The sequence below is a fragment of the Pelobates fuscus genome, chromosome 13 (assembly GCF_036172605.1).
Source record: "Pelobates fuscus isolate aPelFus1 chromosome 13, aPelFus1.pri, whole genome shotgun sequence".
In the NCBI taxonomy this organism is placed as follows: domain Eukaryota; kingdom Metazoa; phylum Chordata; class Amphibia; order Anura; family Pelobatidae; genus Pelobates; species Pelobates fuscus.
In genome coordinates, this window is record NC_086329.1 from 72,781,893 (window position 1) to 72,805,717 (window position 23,825).

Here is a 23,825-nt window from a genome sequence, read left to right on the forward strand (position 1 = left end):
CGTAAAGTTTTTGTCATGATGATTATTATTATTGTTAGAGGTACATAATAGAGAGAAGAAAAAGGTATGGGTCCCTTGATAATGGACCATCCAACTAAAAGGGCCTAAGCCTAATTATAATTACAGAAAGTTGTTCCCAAAGGATGTTGGATAGCCTTGTTTAATTAAAGAGCTTACGTTTAATATAAGTTTACAAAAAAAAACAAATAACAATTAAAAATGTAGGAACAACATATTGAAACAAGAACTTAAAGACAATGCCCTCTCATATTTCCAGTGCTAAATCATATAGGGAAAATCATTTATTAGTTGCTAGGGTATTAGTAGAGTGGCATGTCCACTAAAAGTCTTAAAGTAGGAGCAAATGTGTCTCTACACAGGAGGTAGTTAATATAAGTCTACCTGTATCCACAGAGAACCACAAAATGTTGCAACTAGTGTTAACCTCTTGTGCCTCAGTGGCAACACTATATCGATAGTAGTGTTATAGAGGAGAGCTCAATATTATACAGTGAATGGAAGCATGAAAAGTGTAATTCAATCTGGATCGTGCACACAGCATGCACGTTTACCCCCAAGTTACCCAGACACCCTGAAGGATATGACTCCCGACTACACTCTAATGGAACTATGACATGCTGAAAAATATATAGCCGATGTGTAGTTATAAGGTACAAAATCCTACAGGTAGTAACCCAAAATCTGGAGGAGAAAACCACAAACCAAAGGGCACACAGAGGGTTTGGAGGGGGTTAGAGGTGCACAGAGGGCTGGGAAAGGGGAAAAAGACACACAAAGTGTGTGGGGACGCGTCTCCGAAAAGGGGTTTCAGACGCTCGACAACCATGTACCACTGCCTGCGTTAGGGAGACAAAATGGCCATTCACTAGAGCACGTGTGTTCAGTTAAACAAATCGCAGCCACCAAGGGAAAGCACTTGAGCTAATTAGTTCTTTGAAGTTAACAAGCCAGGGGATGGTCGGGGGGTAAAAAAGAGAGACTCTCGTCATTATTCAGGAAACAGGGGGTGGGGGGAGATGGATAACCGAATGGAGAGGGGAACAAGTCAATTCAAGAACGGACGGTTCACTTGCTGCCCAATAATTTCCACCCCTTGACAAGGTGCCATTTTAATGATATAATCAATGTTATTCACTTCACCAGTCAGTGGTTTAATTGTTGTGGCTGATTAGTGTATAGTGAAATTGATCCAATTTTTGATTACTGTTCGCAATGTATGAGACTCATACAAACACCCTTTCCAGGAAGGCATGTTCCCTTTTAACATTTGCTGACTTTTTTCTATTTTCTTTCTTACTTTTCCTCTATCTTTATTTCTATTAATCAATTGATCTTCATGCCATCTATTATGCACATTATCCACAATTAGATACTGAATCAATTGGAAATAATAATACTTTTATTGGAATAAATAACAATGCTAATATGATGATTCCAGCGAAGTCCATCCATGTCTATCTCCAGCTTTAAATCCTATCGGAAACCCAGTCAAAATCTTTGAATAGCTCCAGCTCTACATCAGATAGTGACTCAGACTCGCCTGGCGGTGTCAGAATGGGGGCGCATGATGTGTACATTCTATTAAAGTAGCGGACGTCGTCTGGTCCCTCGATGGATGGTACGCATGGCGGCCTGACACTCTTAAACAATAATGCGAACCAGTCTATTTGCTGTTAAAAATTCAAAAAGTTTAAGGGAAAAGGATGAGGAAGATAAGTAGTGTGTACTCTTATACAATCAGTAAACTAAGAATATAGAATAATAGATATGAAAATAGGGGTGGCTTTTCCATAGGGACAAGGAGATGCTGGGTATAATTTTCCTATGATCCCTGAATGATTAAATATAAAATACCGTATTTATCGGCGTATAACACGCACCTTATTTTCAGAAGGAAATTCCAGGAAATTTCCCCCCCTTCATCCCATAGTGCTCCCCCCCCTCCCATAGTATTCTCCCCCCCCCCCTCCCATAGTGTTCCCCCCTCATCCCATAGTGTTCCCCCCCTTTCCATAGTATTCTCCCCCCCTCCCATAGTATTCTCCACCCCCTCCCATAGTGTTCCCGCCCCTCATCCCATAGTGTTCCCTCCCCTTTCCATAGTATTCTTCCCCCCCTCATCCCATAGTGTCCCCCCCCTTTCCATATTATTCTCCCCCCCCTCGCATAGTATCCCCTAGTGCACTTTCCCTCTTGTCCCATATTTACTTACCTGTCTTGAAGCGTGGGCCGGCTTCACAGCGTACACCGCGGTACTGGAACTTCAATTTCAGGTACCGGTTTCCGGCGGGACTGAAAGGAAGTGTGCACACAATGTGCACACTTCCTTTCAGTCCCGCCGGAATCCGGAACCTGAAATTGAAGTTCCAGTACCGCGGTGCGTGCTGAACACCGGCCCACGCTTCAAGACAGGTAAGTAATTATGGGATATCGGCGTATAACACGCACCCACGATTTTCCCCCTATTTTCAGGGAGAAAAAGTGCGTGTTATACGCCGTTAAATACGGTACATGAACTCCAGAAATATTGTATATTTGGTTAAAAATCTCAACTAAAACCTAATATTTATTTAGCTGCTAGAATGTGTTTTTCTATTTGACATACTTTAAAAAAAGGGTGGCTCTTCAGATCCCAGGCATCATTCTCGCTGGCTCCTAGACGGACTTTGGGATCTTTATGCAAAAGCTGTAAAAGAAAATTTAGAAAAATGGAAAATGTTATTTTAACTGAAAAAAAACTGAGAATTAAAGGCATTTTCTTGCAGGTTCTGTAAAATCTTATTTTATGAGCTCAGGCTGTATACGTTAGTACAGAGCTCAATGAACAGAAGGCACCATATCGCCATGGCATCGTGTTCTGGTGCCCGGACATAGCTCTGCCCTGATCGATGGTATTAGTCATGCTTATTATTTCATTCACCACATGGAATTCTAACCTGTTTTATTCTGTAACTAGATCCATGTGTTTGTGACTGCTTGTTGTTCTCTGTTACAATCTAACACACCGAATATTCACACAGGACCAGCTGTGTTTCCAGAGCCTTACAAATCAAACTGCCCGAGCCCACATTCACACACAATGGAATCATTATAGCATGATAAGCCATAAGAGTAGTACTGCTTAGAAGCAGGAACTTTAATCCTGGAGGGTCCAAGAACGAGCTAACTCAATCTATCTAAATTAGAAAGCACTATGTGTTGGCAACTTGATCGTGCTTCTGCAGTCAGGAACCTCGGATAGTTCGGCGTTGAATAGACAATATTATACCTCACCTCTCTTCTGTTACCTGAGAAGGGATACTAATAGAAAAACTACAGTTAGAAAAAGTGCAGGGTTGGCATGGGATCTACGGTGGGTAATGTCTAATGTAAATGGTTTGCCAAAGCAGAACCAATAAATATAATATAAATAAACTGAGAGAGTATTATAGGGTTAAAATTAAACAAAGTGGACAGCACACTTGTGTGATATGAATCTAGAAAAAAAACATTCACCACAATAGTTAACATTCTAGTGGTGTGTGCGGATAAATAAATAAGGACATGGGCATGTCGGGGGACACAGAGAGGGGAGGAAGGTCAACAAAGCACTGGAGCCAGTGTTCGTACAAGCCCTGTCAGGGAGAGCGGGGAAGCAGGGCAAGAGCACAAGCAAGAGTGTTTGCTGAGAAAGTCACCCAACGATCGTCCAGACACCAGGTGAACCTGCAAGACAGTTGACTCCAGGGATATTTCCATCCCACATATGTTGAATTACCTGAGCCAGTTGCACATAGGCTCATTAAGTGTAATGCAACAATAACATTATTTTTTATATTTATTTTATGTTCAAACTGTATTACACTATTTGGAGTATTTCCCCTTACAGAGACATTTGGGATATCATATACATGGTATATTCCTTAATTTTTTACCCTTACACACCACTAGTGCTCACTATTGTGCTAAATGTTTATTTCATAGATTGATATCACACAAGTGCGTTGTCCACTTAGTTTAGTTTTTATGTCTGAATATATTTGTAAAATTTACTGATTGTTTTCACTGTGGAGATTAGCAGCACTTATCGTTACATCTACACAGCGCCTGTTTGTACCATACATCTGTTTTTTTTTTTTTTTTTCTATAGGGTTAAAATAAGTTTGGATAAAGTGAAGAGGGAGTTATTGGGTTCTGATATTTAGATACACAGTATAATGAGCTGTAGTAGTTATGGTGCTCAGGTTTCCCTTTAACCCCTACCAGTCTACAGTTTGAAATGCTATCACTATTATCAATGGACTGTTTGACATCACACAAGGTATTTTTGGTTTATAAACGAGGAATCCTACAAATTGGTAAAAATGAGCTATTCTTACCATTCCACACAGCATTATATAAATAACTGCACCGAGACTCCACCAGTCAATAGATGTTGTGTATGGTTTACCGCAAACCATTTCCGGTGCCATGTAATGCAGGGTGCCACAATATGTTCTGTCTTGTTCTCCATATCCCATCCCTCAGAAAAAGAGAAAAGATAAATGTGCATCGGTAAATATACTGATAGATGTTGACACTTCCTTTCAGTCCCGCCGGAAACCGGAACCTGAAATTCAAGTTCCAGTACCGCGGTGAGCCCTGTGCTGCCGGCCAACGCTACAAGACAGATCTGAGACTTTAACTTATAACAAAAGACTAAGACAACATCAGATGGTACAACATCAGATTCCCAGTAGACAGGAATAAGCCCTATGAAGTATTGGTAATTTTAAATATTTTAGAGTGCTCTCACCATTTTATATTTCACTTTGTTTCACTTGTATATGTGTTGAGTGGTGCACATAGGTGATAGCAGCACCAGATTTTCACTTTTCCCAACACTCTGTTTCTATTGTATGATACAGATAGATGTTGCTGATATACAGTATATGTTATAAGTGATATTAGAATATTGCTGCAAGGAGTTGGTGCATTGCAGCTGCAGATTCTCTCTGTAATTTTGTATAAAGTGTTACATGGTGTTTACGAATCTGTGGCTGACAAGCCAACCAATCAGAGTGCTCTAATGAGAATTCATTGTGTGGGAAAGCCTTTATAAAGGTAATTCCCACTTTAAAGCTTCATATTGCACTAGCCCTCGCAGGACAAAGAAAGATTTATTTAAGTTGTGTCAATTTTATAATTTTGTGGGCAGGTTTTAGCAATTGGGATTTGTAAGTGTTACATTGCAGGATGATGGATACTAAAGTAGCCTTTTTGGGGCTGAAGATAAGATTTACAAGAAAAAAAGACTTCAGAAGAGAAGTATAATTTATTTTCTTTCAAAGATATTAGTTTTAATGCCTCCCTCCCAATTTTATTATAATGAAAGGGGTTGGTAGGTGTAATTCATTGTAAAAGAGGGGATTGGGGACCCAATAGTGACAATCAATTTTGGGGGAGGGTTGGACAATGGCATGTTCAACCCCCATTGTTTAAAGGGACACTATAGTCACCAGAACAACTACAGCTTATTGAATTTGTTCTGGTGAATAGAATCAATACCTTAAGGCTTTTTGCTGTAAATACTGTCTTTTCAGAGAAAATGCAGTGTTTGCATTACAGACTAATGATAACTTCACTGACCTCTCCTCCGATAGCTGTTAGAGATCATTTCTAGGTCATGGCTGCCTAAAATGCATCCAAACATTCAGTGTCTTCTCCCTCTACATGCAGACACTGAGCTTTCCTCATAGAAATGCATGGGTTCAATTCATCTCAATGAGGAGATGCTGATTGGCCAGGGCTGTGTTTGAATTGTGCTGGCTCTGCCCCAGATCTGCCTCCTTGACAGTCTCAACCAATCCTATTGTGAAGCATTGTGATTGGCTCTGGCAACAACTTCTGATGATGCCAGCAGGCAGCTTGCTAGTCTGAGACAAACAGCATATGCACAGCTACAGCTTCAGGCTTGAATACAAGTAAGATTGTGCTATATTTAGGGAGGCATGAGGGGCCCAGGGGGGCTAGATGGTGGTTTTAACACTATAGGGTCAGGAATACATGTTTGTGTTCCTGATCCTTTAGCGCTCCTTTAAATATTTAGAGCCCCTACCCAGCACTAATGAATGTGGTGGGGACATTAGGTTCTCCCAGTATAAAATGAGTAGCCTTCCACCAACTGTCGACCTGCATTATTGATTTTTAGCCCCCCACCAAATGCCTACAGGTGGGGATACAAGGGACTATGTGCTCCCAATTATTTACTATGGACATTGGCTGCCCAGTCGCTAGTTTTAAACAGTCCCTATGGCAGTTAAGGGAAGGGGGAGGTTTTAAACTTCCTTATAGTCATATGGGGATCTTAATGGTCCCCACAGGGTTTTTATTTATATATTTTGACCAACTGCAACATAATTAACCCTTGCAGTTGCCAAGGCTTTAACTATTTTCATTCTGGTTTCTATAAATGCCTAGGGGAAAGAATTTTGGAAAATTTGGCTGCATTTCTGACAAAATTCAGTCAGATGGGTTTGCCCCATTAAGTACGAAGCCAATCGGACTTTAGTGAGTAACGGTTTGTGTTTCATACATACTTTTAATTCGGTTTGCAGTTGGATGTTATCTGAAGGTCAGGGGTTGTATTTACCACAAGGCAAACAAGGCATTTGCCTAGGGCGGCACTTTCAGGGGGGGGCGCTAAAAAATGCCACCCAAGCTCCCAGAAAAATGCCTTGTTTGACTCGTATTCTGGAGCTGTCCACCTTATTGTGAGTGAGTGAGTGAGTGTAGCTGTCAGTGTGTGTCTGTGAGTGATAATGGGTGTGCCTGTGAGTGTGTGTGTCAGTGTGTGTATGTAATTTTATGTGTATCTGAGAGTGTGTGCCTGTTAGCGAGTGGGTGTGTGTCAGTGTGTGTCTGTCAGTGAAAGTGTGTGTTGGTTAAACAGTGTGTGCCAATGACTGTATGTGTGTGCCAATGACTGCGTATCTGTCAGTGAGTGTATATTAGTGCATGTATCAATCGAATTGGGGGGGCAAATTTAGATATTAGGGGTGGCCGAATTTAGTCGTGCCTAGGGCAGCACAAATCCAAAATACACCACTGCTGTAGGTAAAGTAAAATTCTGCAACTTTGTGAGAAATGACTTTTGTTTAATATAAACTAATTTTTACCTTGTTTACTAAGACCAAAGTCTGTAATTTTGGCAAATCCATCTATGTCAATTACAATGTTTTCCAATTTGAGATCTCTGGATTTAAAATACAGAAAAATAGTTTTTATTTTTTTCAATATCACTAGAGGCACTTGAATTACATGTTTTTTTTTTTAGCCTTTTTAAAGATTAGATTTAAAGACTTAACTATTATAAGACAAACAGTTAACATAATAACATAACTAATCAATCAAACCACAGACATCATTTTGATCACAATACATTAAAATAACACAGATAATATTTATGGGGACACTATGTATGTATACATTTGTTATACACCTACCCTTAGAAGGGTGACTTGATGCTGTCTTTACAAAATTGTGTCCAATTCAGGTACATATACACATAAAAAATACAGAAGATATAAAATCTTTTACCTGAATTGGACGTACTACACGCAATTTTGTTAAGACAGCATCAAGTCACCCTTCTAAGGGTAGGTGTATAACAAATTTATTGAATGATCCATTCCTAAGGTGAACTGCTGTTAGCGTTTTTCCCTTTCTATTTTACTATACAAATTTGTGGTGGGTGAAAGGGACAGAGTGTTGTAGCGTTTTGCAATTTACCATAATCACTACCTAAGCGCCTGCAACACACAGCTCTTTGTTCACTATGTATGTTTAACTTTATTTTTTCCTGTACACTTACCTGTGAACAATATCGTTTTGATGCAAGAAATCCAGGCCGAGCACACAACACGCCGCATAAAACCTGTAGAAAAGAGAATAAGTTAGTTTCATTTTAGGGAAGGAAATGAAGTTTTTGTACCATTGAAAATTTTGATTCCACCAATCCTGTGTCAATCTGTGCTCAGATATATTTCCTGCAATGTCTTGTATCTTCTGTATTAACAGTCAGCTTAATCTGTTTTTGATTTTGTTTTCAAATTTCTAGTCCACCTTAAAGGAACACTATAGGGTCAGGAACACAACCCTGTATTCCTGACCCTATAGTGTTAAATCCACCATCTAGCCCCATGGTCTCTCTAAATAGAGTAACATCATACTTGTATTCAAGTCTGCAGCTGCCTCTGACCCTGATCTGCCTGCTTGGCTGACATAGTTTTCCCATAGGATTGGCTGAGACTGTCAAAGAGGCAGATCAGGGCCAGCACAAGCCAATCACAGCCCTGGTCAATCAGCATCTCTTCATAGAGATGCATTGAATCAATGCATCTCTATGAGGAAAGTTCATTGTCTCCATGCAGAGGCACTGTACACTGTACAGCACTTTCCCATGAAGCACTTCCAGCTGCCATCTTAGGAGTGGCCAGTGAAGTGATCACTAGGCTGTAATGTAAACACTGCATTTTCCATGAAAAGACCGTGTTTACTGCAAAAAGCCTGAAGGGAATGATTCTACTCACCAGAACAGATACAATAATCTGCAGTTGTTCTGGTGACTATAGTGTCCCTTTATTACATTTGGTTAGGATGTCTAGCTTGGTGTCACGAGTCCATGAATATTGCCTGGTTTTCTGATCTCTGCAGTTTGGTGCAGTACCTCATACTGCCAACACCTTTCTGTGGTGCTGTTGCAGGCTGCTGTCCTCAGACTGAAGAGATCTGACTGTCCCCAGCAGGCCTTTCCTTAGGATGATGTTCTCCCTATTTAGTGTAGCCCAGCCCTTTCTGTGTCAATTCATTGGATTTGTTCTGGAGTTGCTCCCTGTGTCCTGCTCCTGGAGATCCTGTGTCCAGAAGGTCAGAGACCCAGAGGCCTCCAGTTTCCTCATATTAAATTTCCCTTTTCTCTTGTTTTGCATTTGTGTTACCCACTTGTTTTCGTGTAGCTAACATACTTGTTATCTTTCCTCATTGCTTTGTATTTATATGGGTATTAATTTCCTACTTACAGTGATTGCTGCTGCAGTCAGCACCCTTTACCAACCAAACTGCGACAATCCGTTTCCATAATCCCAAAACTATTGTTACTTACACAGCTCTGGTTGTGGAAAATGGCTGAAAGTTGTTGTTCCTAATATCGGTCATTAAGTCCCCACCAGCGGCATACTCCATTAAAAAACAAAAATGACCCGGAGTCTGGAAACTTGCCAACATGTTAACAAGGAAAGGATGCTGTACTTCGCTCACAGTCTGTAGGATTTCCTTTTCACATATAAGCCTTGGAAATAAAAATGGAATAATTCAACTAATCACTTTTTTTTTTTTGCTGTGCAAATAACAACATTCATACTTGTAGTGCCACGACAACATTTACAAGCCTAGCAATAAGAAATTGTATAAAGCTTCAGCATGGCATGTAGAGTAAACGCACATTTTTAGAATATAGTAATAACAAGCTAGAGTCATGTCTGGGTATATATTAAGATAGAGGCTTGCTAACGAGTAGCTTTTCCAGACACGGTGACAACTGATGAAGTAACATAGGGTAAGAATGCCAAATCACATGCTAAGCCATTACCCAGAGGAGTACTACTGCATCTAAAAGCTCTACCAGAGTGTCTCATCCACGCAACATAAATTATACGAAAAAAAAAATACAAAAAAAATGTAAGACTAAAGTAAAGTCAATGATAACATTTTTTGACTGAACAGCTGAAGGCAGAATGGGAGTTGGATTCCTTCAGGAATCCCAGCAAAGCTCATACAGGAGGTGTAATGGCTATATGCTGTAGTGAGTCCCATGTTTAGCCAATTCCCAGTCTCTGGATACGAAGAATAGCTGTAATAGAACGGTGAGGCAAGGCAACTCCATAGCCCCAGGCCTTTGTGTAGGCCTGGATCCCTGATCCACGGGCTTGAGAAATGACAAAGTTGAAGTCCTTCCCATCTAAGGGACAGCAGAAGAGTGGTATGGTTTATCGCTGATTGCTGGTGTGGTTGATGCAAGGTGAGTAAGCCCTTATTGACCTTCAGCCCAGGAGTATCGTGGAAACGAGGAGCAGTTGCTTGCGGTTGAGTAATGCCCACAGGGTCCTGTCACCATCTCGCGTCTGTCGCCTCTGATCTCGAGATCGGGAATTCAGCCGGGACAGTTTTTCTCGGGCTGTTAGCTTAGGCCAGAAGTCGTTAAAGATAGCTTCCAATATTATCATAGAGTGCTCAACGGGGTCACTCCAGGGCTACTCTGTCATATTTACAGCATGCCCCTGATGGGAGAGTACCTCCACCATCCTGCATTCAGAGTTGCGTTCCAATACACTGCTGTACGATTCCAGACAGGTGACAGGTAGCGCAGTGGGGACCGGGATAACCCCCACCAGCCCAGGGGGGACACAGTAGGTCTTTGCAAGAGAGTTGTGCTTCACAGGTCAGAAGACTGGCCGCCTCTCCTGCCTGGTGCCTTCACTAAGCCTCATCGGCTCCGCCGGAGATAAAGGCATCGGCACCTCTAAAAACTGGACCGTACCATTCAGTGTTAGCAGCTGGTAGGGCACCGAATGTGTTGATTGTGAATGCAGATTGCCTCAAGAATAGGCTTAAAATAGGAGTATTGTGAGGAGCACTGTCAAGATGCAAATAGAAACATGGAATGTGACCAATAAGAACCATTCGGCCCATCTAGTCAGCCCAATTTTCTAAATACTTGTGTTAGTCCCTGGCCTTATCGTATGGCTAGGATAGGATTATGCCTATCCCATGTATGCTTAAACTCCTTCACTGTGTTAACCTTTACCACCTCAGTTGGAAGGCTATTCCATGCATCCACTACTCTCTCAACAAAATAATTTCTGATTTTATTTTTAAACTTTTGTCGCTCTACTTTAAGACTAAGTCCTCTTGTTGTGGTAGTTTTTCTTATTTTAAATGGCAACCAGCTACCATGAGGCATAGGCCTTGCCCCCAATTAATCACTTTTTTAAAGGCAACTCTTGCACACAAATAAAAACTGACAAATAGTATCACCATCCAAAAAAATAATCAAAAAATTAGGATGATAAGTACCCTCCATTTACTGACCTTGGGACTCTTTTAGTTCCAGTTATGTCTTGTTTTTTTGGGGCTTTTAAAGCAAATTTGCTCTTTGTACGCTTGTACTCAACAAGCAGAACCTGAAATGCAAAATACATATATATATATATATATATATATATATATTGTTACCTAGCATTTATCTTGACACCTTTTATATTGAAAGTGGAATTCACACCATAACCCACCTTTCCAAATGCTCCTCTTCCCAGCACACAGAGACAATCAAAATCCTGAATGCTCAGCCGAGCTCCTTGCTGAATACTGCAAAGAAAAGAACACGTTTTAAATATATTTAAAATTACATACAGTCCCCTCCCCCATGAAAAAACAAAGACCCAAAACTAAATTCTCCTATAACACACAGTATACGTTAACAGCATTGATGAGAAAGATGAATATCTCAATACCCAGCTGATGATGATGGATTTTCCACATCTGCTTCTGCCAATGGAACAGCGTCACGAACTAAACCCTTTGGTGGTCCAGTGGTTTCTTCTGCAATGTTATCAATATCAATAACTGCATCTTTCTCTGTTGATGTTTGGATGTTTTTTTTCATATCAGTAGCAGCACCAGGTGGTGATGATTCCACTTTCTTATTGTCCACTGCTGACACTTGAGGCGTGTCAATTACTACAGCCTGCTCTGGAGCTGGTTGGATTATGTTTTCTGTATCTTCATCTTCAGCTGGCAGCAATGGCTTCATGCTCTCAGAGTCCTCTACTGGTAGTGATTGAGGATTAATAGCTGCATCCTCCTCTGGAGCTGGTTGAATTGTCTTTTCTGTAATTTCATCAACAGCTGGCACCGATGGCTCCACGCTGTCCGTGTCCTTTACTGGCAATGGAGTAGGGTCAGTAACTAAATCAACTTCTAGAGCTGGTTGGATTGTCATTTCTAGCAAGCTTACAATAGCTGGTGGTAATGGTTCCATGCTCACAGAGTCCTCTACTGCTACTGGCAGTGGAGCATTGTCAAAAATTCTAGCTTCCACTGGAGGTGGTTGGATAGTTTCTGTACTAATGGTGTTGATAGCTGGTAGTGTTGAATCCACATTCTCAGTGTCCACTACTGGTACATTGTCAATAGTTGTAGCTTCCACTGGAGGTGGTTGGAAGGTCTCTTCTGTAATGGTATCAGCATCAGGTGTTAATGGGCGCATGCTCTCAGTGGCTACTGGCAATATAGGATTGTCAGTAACAACATCTTCTTCTGGAGCTGGCTGGATGGTCTTTTCCGTTTCAGTATCCACAGCCGGCGCCGATGAATCCACGCTCTCAGTATCCGATTCTGGCAGCGAATGAGCATCAATAGCTGCATCCTCCAGTGGAGCTGGTTCGGTGGTCTCCTCTATAAAAGTAGCACAGAACATAACTTGAGTATTGTATATGATACACAGAGATCAATAATGGATTAATTGCTTACATCATAATCCAAAAACTCTAAAGTAAAAGCATAAGAAAAAAAAGAAGGAACACAATCTCCAAGCCTAGAACTTTATTTGAATGTATTAATTGTGAGTTATGGTTTATAATATTACAATAACCAATAATACCAATGTCGTTAATGGGAATGGCATCCAGTGAAAATGATGATCTTCAGGTAGGTATAAGTAATTTAATCTGTGTATACTGTATAAGTTATAAGATGTACATCCTGCAGTATGGTTGTTAGAATGGATGTATATGTATCAGTTTCTCTACCTGTAAGATAATGAAATGTGAAATCCCACACTGGTTACTGAGTGCATTCACACTGCTTGACAAGCTTGATGTGTTCTATCACACTGGGGGCTAGTACTGGGGTACAAGGGTTCGCCGCTTGTCAGTAACCAATCAATAATCATTTCTGCCTGATAGATGCCTTTAAAGGCCCATGGGCAGTTTGCTATTTAATACGAGACATGTTAAACATACACTTACCTTGTTTTGAGGAGATTAATTTCTTAATTGTTTGAAGCTTTGGCCTTTTCTGGGTGAAAGGACTGGAAAACGTCACCTATTCCAAAACAAGGTGAAAGAGTTAACTGCAGGAAGTAAATGATAATATCTTATTTTGCCAAACCAACATAAAAACAGACACACAAATGGAAAAGTAAACAGCTTCAAATCTGTTCTTCTACAGCTAATCACAATAAGTGAAGCCCTTTATTTAGACAGTCTATAACTTAATATAGTGTCCTTTATCTAAAAAAGTCAAAGATTGCTAAAGATGCTATAAGTGGTAATGTAGGTAATATGACGTATATACAAAGGTTTATTCAATAAATGGCAAATTGCATGAATTGAAAACAGAGTCCCTTTAAGCTAAAAATCCAAGTTACTACTATTGCTGACTTAAGGAATGCTTTCAAATCACCTATTGTCACCTAAGTTGTGCATTTCAGTTTACACTTCAGTACAGTTTGATTGATATTTATACACTTATTCACTAAGTGTGAAAATCCACTATCGTTTAATTGTAAAGTTGTGTAACGTAATCATTCTTTTGTTTTCTGTATTATTACATTAAAATATAACTATAAATTTATCGTGGCCAGAGATTGGTTCTCACCTTGATGAAAAGGGTGCCCTGTGGTTCCAGTTGTAGACACAGTTCCTGTTTGGGGTTCAACAGGAATTCTTCCAACTTCAGAGTCTTTGTGGCACACAGTGATCTCTGATCATGCCAATATAAGGATATTTCTAGCTCCCGAGACTATGTAAAAATTAAATGAAAAATAGTTATTTAAACAAAAAAAGTTTTTGGCCAATCATGTTTTCGTAAGGAACCATTTCCACACATTTAAACCACATTTTACCATTTTCACATTAAAAAAAAACAAAATTATTTTTCATCAATATATTGAGGTTAGTAAATGAATAGATATAAATTTGTTTAAAGTGTTATATTCTTTGCCCTATTACTAGCCACACTACTAGTCTTCTATGTGTGTGCTTGACACAGCAGGACTTGCTAACTTTGAGAGATTAATCGCAGTTCATTCCAGGTCAGGTGTACAGAGCATTAAGCAGACCCAGAAGTGGTGGGTATGTAAACATAAAATCAGTTTGCACCTATAAATTTTCTATCCACATGGCAAGCTTGTTTATTGGGGAAAATAAGCAATTAAACAACGTGGTTAGTTAATGCTTGACAGAATGCCTTTAACTAAAAAGTTATAAAAAGTCAAGGTGGCAAATGTTTTCTAAAATATGCAATATATCACAGATTGTTTAAAAAATCCTTTAACAATATCTAGAGAAAGATAAACTAACCCAATGTTAAACAACTCTACATTTTAACTGTCTGACACATTAAGGTCCTAAAAGGTTTAGAAATAAGAGTTCAATTAGACAACTCTTTACAGGATTTGAAGATTTATAACGTATTAATTCTACCTGGGGCCAAAAATGAATTCAAGCTAAAAAAAATAATACACGCATGCCATATGTACCTTATCTAAATCCAGTTTAAATGTCTTATTCCAGGATGGGTTAGAAACAGTTTTCCAACTTGTTGAACCCACTGGAATATGATCGATCTTCAGCTGAGTACGGACTTCACCTGTAAGGAAATTTCAGGAACTCAACTTAAAAGGCTAAGAGTATTTTAATTTAAAGAACATTTCTACGTAGCTTTGGTCAATACACAGACAATATAAAGGTTCATCTATTAGCTTTACACAAAGCTCTAGAGGTTTGCTTTCATCAAAGGAGTCTAATCTCCTGTATTCTGTAAAAAAAGCAAAATAAAATAAAAAACTAGACAACTTTATAGTCAGCCAGGTAATACAGTCTGAATATAAGCAAAGAGATATATGTGAAATAACACTAGAACCAATTCACTAAAAACATGTTGAAAATGATGTTCCTGCTGTCGGTCTTTTTTGTCTAACAAATAATGTAAAGAATGGAGTTTGTACGATGAGTGAGTCCAAGTTTATATGTGGGTAGAGTAGTTTGGTGTTGACCTGCTACAAATTTTGAACAGGATATAGATCGATATTGTGGTTTTGATTTTCATTTGGATAGCGATGTTTATTGTAAATACATATTGGCCACAGATTTGGAAGAATTGTTTTACAGAGGTGTCTTCAATAAATAATTTGTGTAACCAATCCAATAGAATCAGGTAAGTGAGTTTACGATAAATAAGGCCATTGTAGGGCATAAGGCCCGTCTACCAACTTAAAATGTAGTTTGTGAGCTGCTGTATAGAGTAATGTTAAAAATGTCTTATTATGGAACAATGGCCATCAAACGATCTGAACAGGTGTTGCAATGTAGAATAGTACGGCAAAGTAGCAGTAAAAAGCTTCTTTTTCTTTTTAAAACTACTTTGCTATACATTGCAACACCTGTACAGATTGTTGGCTGACTAAAACGGTCTACTTGGTTTTTACTTTGGAGCAGCGCCATTTTTTTTGTAAATCTCAAGACTGAGATATCTAATGGATTTCCCTGATTCTGAATAGTCTCACTACGCTAACACGTGGAAACCTACAGCATGACAACAATGAGGGACTAGGAGGTTTCCCACTGCAGCCTCGGTTTGGCACAATGGAAGAGGTCCCATGCTGCAGTCTTGGTTTGGCACACTGGATTAAGGAGGTACCATGCTGCAGCCTTGTTTTGGCACACTAGATTAAGGAGGTACCATCCTGCAGCCTTGTTTTGGCACACTGGATTAAGGAGGTACCATGCTGCAGCCTTGTTTTGGCACACTGGATTAAGGAGGTCCCATCCTGCAGCCTTGTTTTGGCACACTAGATTAAGGAGGTCCCATCCTGCAGCCTTGTTTTGGCACACTGGATTAAGGAGGTCCCATCCTGCAGCCTTGTTTTGGCACACTAGATTAAGGAGGTCCCATCCTGCAGCCTTGTTTTGGCACACTGGATTAAGGAGGTATCATCCTGCAGCCTTGTTTTGGCACACTGGATTAAGGAGGTACCATGCTGCAGCCTTGTTTTGGCACACTGGATTAAGGAGGTAACACCCTGCAGCCTTGTTTTGGCACACTGGATTAAGGAGGTACCATGCTGCAGCCTTGTTTTGGCACACTAGATTAAGGAGGTCCCATCCTGCAGCCTTGTTTTGGCACACTGGATTAAGGCGGTAACATCCTGCAGCCTTGTTTTGGCACACTGGATTAAGGCGGTAACATCCTGCAGCCTTGTTTTGGCACACTGGATTAAGGAGGTACCATCCTGCAGCCTTGTTTTGGCACACTGGATTAAGGAGGTACCATCCTGCAGCCTTGTTTTGGCACACTGGATTAAGGAGGTCCCATCCTGCAGCCTTGTTTTGGCACACTAGATTAAGGAGGTCCCATCCTGCAGCCTTGTTTTGGCACACTGGATTAAGGAGGTACCATCCTGCAGCCTTGTTTTGGCACACTAGATTAAGGAGGTCCCATCCTGCAGCCTTGTTTTGGCACACTAGATTAAGGAGGTACCATGCTGCAGCCTTGTTTTGGCACACTGGATTAAGGAGGTACCATCTTGCAGCCTTGTTTTGGCACACTGAATTAAGGAGGCTTTCTTGCAGTTTATACTCCACATATATTGAAGTGCTACAGTTTCCTATGAGGTTTGCTACATAGACCCTCCTGTGTTATACACCCCTGGGTATGACATTATGTCAAGGATTTTACTGGTGATCTGAGAGGTGGGCCTATCTTATTTATATATTTTTTGTCACACTATTCCATGTTTTCTACTATACAGTAACGTTTGTGTATTATTGTATTTGTTTAATACTATTAGCATTTATTATGAATGTACAGGATTACATAATAATGTACTGTTATATATCACAATGTCATTGTTAGATACATGTAATAATAATATTTAATGGCAATTAAATGGATGAGAAAACTAACCCAAAACATTGCATTAACAAATAATCAGGAAAGTCCAGAGCATAAAATTTAAAGTCAGGCTGTGAGCTGTGTTAAAGTCTCAGAAGGGTAAATCCGCAATCCCAAAGAAACAATGAAATCATCAATGGGTAAAGTAGTCGAGATCTCGTCTACTGATTAGATAAGACGATAATGAAAGGGGTGTTGTGAGCCAGTATTCTCCCCATGGACCAGGAGGACGTTTCAAAAGGCAACTTGTAACTTGTTTAGAGGAGGATATAAAGTTGACAGATAGGATTCCCAGCTTGAAGAATCTTTGGTAAATGTTCCCTTCACTTTTAAAGTTTAGAGTCACTTCATTCAGAATTTGTAAAATAATTTGGTGGAAAAAGGCAATTGCGGAGGGATATCTGGAAATATGTTTTGTAAAACTGATCTCCTTGACAACACTTTCAGTATTGTGATTGATTGGCAGGGTCTTTGTGAAGGACGGAGAATCCTATTAGATAATAATATTTGTATTTCGCCTCCATTCTCCCCAAACAGGAACATTACAGAGTTAAAGGATCCAAGATTCCTATACAGACCTTGTCTAACCATGACCAGTCAAATGTTACTGGACTATGATTATAAATTCTGTCAGTAAATGGTGGGATATGTAGTTTAACAATTGTAGCAGGGAAAGGTTCGATACCCCAGATATTGAGCACTGTTATTGAGCGTCACTGTACACATAACGGGATTAATAAGATAAAAATCACTGTACTAGAAAAGTCAAAAGTCTCTTGGATGTTCTGATTGCTGCCACGGTTGTTTCTTCTGATCCGGTTCATTAATAAGAATCTTCCTCGACGTGGACTCCTGCCAGGGAGAACATCTGACGGGTCCTTTAGTCTGCCAGGTACATTCTCCAGAATACCGTGACAGCCCTTTACTCGCACTTTCAGAGTACCTGTCAAACAATCAGAATAAATATTGTAACAATGGCTGTTACACTTTCACATTGATGTTAAAGAAAACTTTGTGTTTGGTCTAAGTAGCACACACAGAATATGAAATGATTAGGCAGCTTTTACATCTTTATCAGAATATAAATCAACCAAAACTGAACTTAAAAACAGACAAAAACTCAGTAGCTTCAGTTAGTCCCTGCTTGGTACTCAGACAAGGTTTATCTCACTGGTGCCATTAGAGAGGAAACCTATACTATTTGCATTATTAGATATTTCTAAACACTCAGAGGAGTAATTCAGAACCAAAATGCAACAAGTCCACACTATACAAGTTGGAACCCCTCTGCGCAATGTGAACAAGGAGTCCACGTCTGGATTAACCTTTACACTTAGTGGGACTCTAAGATAATAAAAAAAAAAAAAGTAAAACTGAATTCATGAGAATACCAAGAATGTGCAAATTCTCAGTAACATGTCATTTTCACATTTTCAGATTATTATAAACTGTGTCTTAGACAGTAAGTAAAGTGTAATGCTTAACTTGTTTACTTAGTTTATGCTATTAATTCACTCAATAAAAAGTTATGCAGAAAGCTAGCTCAGTACATTTGGAAGAATGATGCTAAGAGTTACATATTGTTATCATTTAAAATGTCACCGTCACATTTAAACTTGCATACACGTCACATAGAATAAATCCTGCTGGAATATCAGTAGACTAACTGCGAGTTTCCTCCAGTCAGACTTCACACAGATTGCTTGGATATTTCAATGTTAAATATTCTTGTTTTGTTTATTCCCAGATCTTTCAGAGACAAAATAACTTACCCGTTAGTGCTATGGACTTGGATTTGACTGAACCAAGGGACAGTTCCTCGGTGGTTATACTCTTCCTATGGTGGCCATCAGGAAGTTCTTTCACTCGTTCCTCCAAGGAATATTTAAGGAGGTCCAGCTTTTCATTTGACGCCTGTAGTATTGATTGTGCCTGTTAAAAAGTGAAAAAAAAAGATAAAGGATCAACAGAACGACAGACATTATCTGCTGGCAAAAATATCTGGAAGCTGCTGTCTAACATGAGCTGATGTTCAAGGTTAGACACACAAGTCCTACGAGTGTGGCTCATACTTTCACTGTATTTATAAAGGGTGTTATAATTCCACATCATGTTCAATGTATAAAACTCAGGATTAATCACTAAAGTCTGAAATCTGAACTGCAAATATTTAAACTAAAAATAGTGATCTGGAGAAATTCCATCTCGGCTTTAGTCAGAGCTTATCTAGGTTTGTCTCAGTTTGGTAATTCAGATTTTTATTTCCTACAAATCAGTTTATTGAAAAAAACCCGTATTTAACTTAAATGCTGAATGGAAAAGAAAAAACTAGTTAGCATAGATTTCCATAGATTGATATTATGCTATTGGCTTTTAATAAAACTAAATGGGAATTAAACAATTGGGAGAATTGTAAATAAAGCACCATAGAGACAGAATAAAATACAGAACAAATGGACCAATAAAGACTTCAAACAATTAAGGTCTCATAAGAGAGAATATAAATTATTCATAAAGCAGATTCTGTTGGCGCTTTATAAGTCATAATACTATACCATGGCTACTTGGCTAATGCCAATAAACTGCAACTTCCAACCCCTTGACAGACATTGGAGGCCCATTATTCATTCTGGGGATGAAATGGTTAAGAGAATACACTTTGTAACTGACCTCAACAAGCGGCTTTCCATCCAATTTCTGGATGGCATGTTTGGCTCCTTCAGCCACGGCACGCTCGATCGCAAATCGGTGGCTCAACTCCTCAATGCGTTTCTCCAATGGACTTATTGTAGGTGTTTCTAGGACACAAATTATTACATTTTATTATATTAATGGTAAAAAGGAAATCGACATGGTAGTTTCAGGTGTCACAGTATTAAACGGGTAATTTCTATAAGGTTTCTCTACATATTTCTATATGTCTCAGTGCACTGTTTCAAACACAAAACAATTTAACCGCTTTCCGACCACAGACAGAAATTTCCCATCAAGCTTGTTATTGCCTAAAGGAACCTTGATGGAAAAGTTCTGTCATTTATTAAAGTTAACCCTGGATCACCGCAATCGCAGGGTTAATGCTCCTCTGGTCTGTCTCGGTATTCAACGCAGACTGGGAGCCCCCGATCGCACTGTCCCTGCAGCTGTGATCGCTCTGACAGCCTCTGACTCTTCCGCGGCCAGTGTGAAGTGCATGGAGACGGATCAGTGATGATCTGCTTCTCCCTGTAAATAAAAGTTTTTAAGTTAAATCCCACCCCCTTTCACCTGCTTTAATATAATTAACCCCTTTCATGCCAATTGATCACTGACTACAGTTGTCAATTGGCAGGGACTACATTTTACAGTCATCAGCTTTTTATTTTTTTAAACCCTGAGGGTTAATTTTTATTTTTTTGAATCCTCAGGGGTTATATTTATTCTATTAATTCATTAAAATATTTTAAAATTATATATTTAGCTAGCTGGGGTGAGCGGAAAATAGTGGGGAATTGGTGAATTCGGTGTTAGGCTAGCTTGCCTGCTAAAGAGCTCCAAAGTGGGACACGGACACATCAAAACACCATGAAAATTCACACTTAAAAACCTGAACTTGTCACGTCTCGTTTACAGCACTGTAACATCACAAAATAGTGTCTAGGTCATACATTGGGCATATTGGTTTACTCAGAAGATGTAACTGAGCATACTTTTGGGGATATTATGACAGTGACACATATCAAGTGTAAGAAATATTTTTTTTCCTTTCACCACAAACATTGGCATAAATTCGTGAAAAAATGGTGACAAGTTAGGGCACAATATACGCCATATAAAATACCCTGGGGTATCTGCTTTATCAAATGAAAGCCCTTTGTGGGGTTATTTAAACAGTCAAACTGCTATAATACTCCAAAATGAGACATAGGCCCGTCAAATCATTATATGAAAATTCTAATTATAGAAACTGAAATAGCCTTGTCTCTTATATGGCATTGTAGATTCACAGAATAGTGCCAAAGGCATACAATGGGGGTATCGTTATACTCCGCAGATGTAGCTGAACACAAAAGCACACACTAGCTTTACGAAATACACATTACAAAACCGTTGTTATTGGTGTATATGCCAAAATAGAGAAAAAAAACACTTTTACTCCAATATTTAGCAGAGATTGGCGATGAAATCGCTACGTTAAAAGTGTCAAAATAATCTTGGGTAAATAGCCTGTTATAATAAAACACAGTAAAAAAGGAGGAATATTGGTAAAAGCTGCTCAAATCACCAAGTGTGAGTCACTCCAAATCACACAGAAAGTGTATAAAGCAATATCGTAAATAGTATAGTGAGAGCAAGTAATTATACACCAAATATAAAATAGATAAAATATATTAAACAGGCAATATTACCATATGTCTTGGATGTCCTAAAAATATAAAATAAAGGACATAGTATAGCCTGAATAAAATGAATGGAATGAAATAAATATAAAATTGACCACTCACGTGGTGCTGAGCCTTAAATAGCGGCTCAGACTATAAGCGCCTTTTTATAATTTCCTGGAGACCGCAATGCTGGAAAGGCAGGTTAAGTTGATCTCTGCCAGAATCCCCTTGTGTCAACTGATGAAAACCAAGTCAGGAAGTACAGGAACAAACTTTATTTGCATAGCATAGCATATAATGGAATCTCCCAAGAATATTGCGTTTCGACCGTTATCAAAGTGCTGTAGTGTGAAACAAATTTAGCGTTTAAATACATTAAAAAAGGCGCGCATTGTGATTTCTTCGCCGGTTTACTTCCGGTTTCCGGCTGTTACTCCTCGTCATTTAATTTCCGGCTTCCGGTCACGTTGCGTGTCACAGGGCATTTCCGGGTCAGCGGTCATGTTCCCTTTGCGTTCCAGCGAAACTCCGGTTCCGGTCAGCATCAATGAGTTTTTCTCAAATATCTTTTGTACCATGTCCATAATGTAAATAAACAGTGTAAAGAACATCCATTTTATACATATTTATCCATGCTTTGTACTGCTATTCGGAACTTTGGTGGGGAAGCTTATTGGAATAAAATATTTTACTAATTTTAACACAGTAAAAATTATTGAAAAGGATTACATATATATAAGAATATGTCATATCACGGAATATATAAAAACAGGCGAAGAAATCACAATGCGCGCCTTTTTTTTTTTTTTTTTAAATTCTTTATTTTCATTGTGCAATAATCGTCAACGTTGCCTCTTTAGCCCCAACAGCTTCTGCAGGCATAGTTATAACATTTTGTACAATTTCGTAACGTAGGCAATGTTAGCATTGGTTTCACAAGTATTAGTAAACACATCATGTAACATGTATATCAATAAAATTAATCAATAAAAATACGATCTTGACTCATGGATAAGTCTGCTATTGTGGCATATGCCTAAGCCACCTCTATTCTGCAGGCAGCTTGTGCGTCGGGCTGTAGTGTGGTCTGCACTTTTTTGGGAAGTGTACTGGGCTAGTCGGTCGTAGCGCATGTATTGTCTGTGCCACTAGTGACAGCGTTGGGTAGTTGTGTGGCCCTGGCATAGAGGATTGGCTTTTGGGCTCCCAGCCTGTCTCAGAGTAGTCGGTTTGTTGGATTTGGCGTCTATATATGGGCTGGGGGTCCTTGGTGTGTCGCTGTATAGTCGAGTCGTATAAAGGAGCTCGGTCGTCTTTAGGTCCCTTGGTCTAAGCTGACAGTGTCTGCTGATCAGGGTATTGGCTATGGTTTGTGAGTAAGGTAGGAGCTCCATTACTTACTGTGCCCTTTAACCCCAGGGCTTTGGGGGGGGGGGGGGGGGAGGGAAAGGTCTATTTTGTGTCTTGGGCATTCGCCTCGTCTATTCGGGGCGTGTTGGCCTAGGCCGTCTGGTGAGTTGGGATCTAGGCTTTAAACATTATAATATAACATCAAACAATAATTTCAAATAATGTAACTGGTATAACAGTTTATGAGCATTCTGAAGCTAAGCTCTCAGTAAGTTAATTTTAGGTATATACTCTCCATCAGTTTCATGGCACAGTCCCGTGGTGTTCTGCAGGAGTGTCCACAGCGGTGGTAGGTAGCCCCAGTGTGGCCATTAGAGCTGGAGCGTCCCCCAGTGAGGAAATCTTGTAGTGGTTGTTGCCTTTGGTCACCCATAGTGTTCTTGGGGTCGCCCATCGGTATGCTATGCCTGCTGTCTGGAGGGTGGACGTGACAGGTTGTAGGCTCTTCCGCCACAGCAAGGTATCCCTGCTTAAATCCTGGAAAAAGGTAAGCCGGTGAGCCTCGAAGTCATATGGTGTTTTCTCTCTGACTGCTGACATTAGAGCTATTTTGTCCGTGAGGGACTGACATCTCAGGATGACATCTCGTGGGGCTGCTTGTGGTGCTAGTCGCGGTTTAGCGATGCGATACACGCCATCGAACGTAAAGTGTTTGGTTTGCTTATTTGGTAGGAGGGAGGCCACCAAGCGCCTGATGTAGTGGGGTAATTCATCCAGCGGAACCTCTTCAGGTATACCTCTTATTTTTATGTTTTTCCGTTTACCTCTGTCTTCCAGTACATTCAGTTGTCTGTGGTCATTGGCTTGTGCATTTTGCAGCTGAGTGACTGTGTCTTTTAGGGATGTGAGGTCTTGGCGCAGGACTCGCACCTCTTGCTCTGCAGCGTGGGTACGGGCTGATACTGCGTGTACTTCAGTTGCAAGGTCTTTTAAATCCGCCTGCCACATGAGCTGGAGATTTCGCTGGAGGCCGGTCAGCATAATCTGAATGTCCTGTTTTGTGGCCGGGGTCGCCTCTTCGGCGGGTGACATGGTCGTGCTGTCAGTGGCCGCCTGGGTTGC

At 39.9% G+C, this 23,825-nt stretch overlaps 1 protein-coding gene across 1 annotated transcript; it reads right to left on the reverse strand.

The window, feature by feature from the left end:
* Window positions 1–1,487: 1,487 nt before the first annotated feature.
* LOC134582620 (serine/threonine-protein kinase N2-like) lies at window positions 1,488–23,010 on the reverse strand. The gene is made up of 16 exons (XM_063439284.1): window positions 22,995–23,010; window positions 19,663–19,790; window positions 18,765–18,924; window positions 17,750–17,935; window positions 14,779–14,856; window positions 14,579–14,688; window positions 13,696–13,839; window positions 13,065–13,140; window positions 11,550–12,492; window positions 11,272–11,403; window positions 9,143–9,328; window positions 7,853–7,915; window positions 7,158–7,234; window positions 4,380–4,522; window positions 2,627–2,707; window positions 1,488–1,691 (listed from the first exon to the last, which is right to left on the reverse strand). The coding sequence occupies exons 1-16, from the start codon at window positions 23,008–23,010 to the stop codon at window positions 1,488–1,490; spliced, it is 2,727 nt and encodes a 908-aa protein (XP_063295354.1).
* Between the last annotated feature and the right edge of the window lie 815 nt (window positions 23,011–23,825).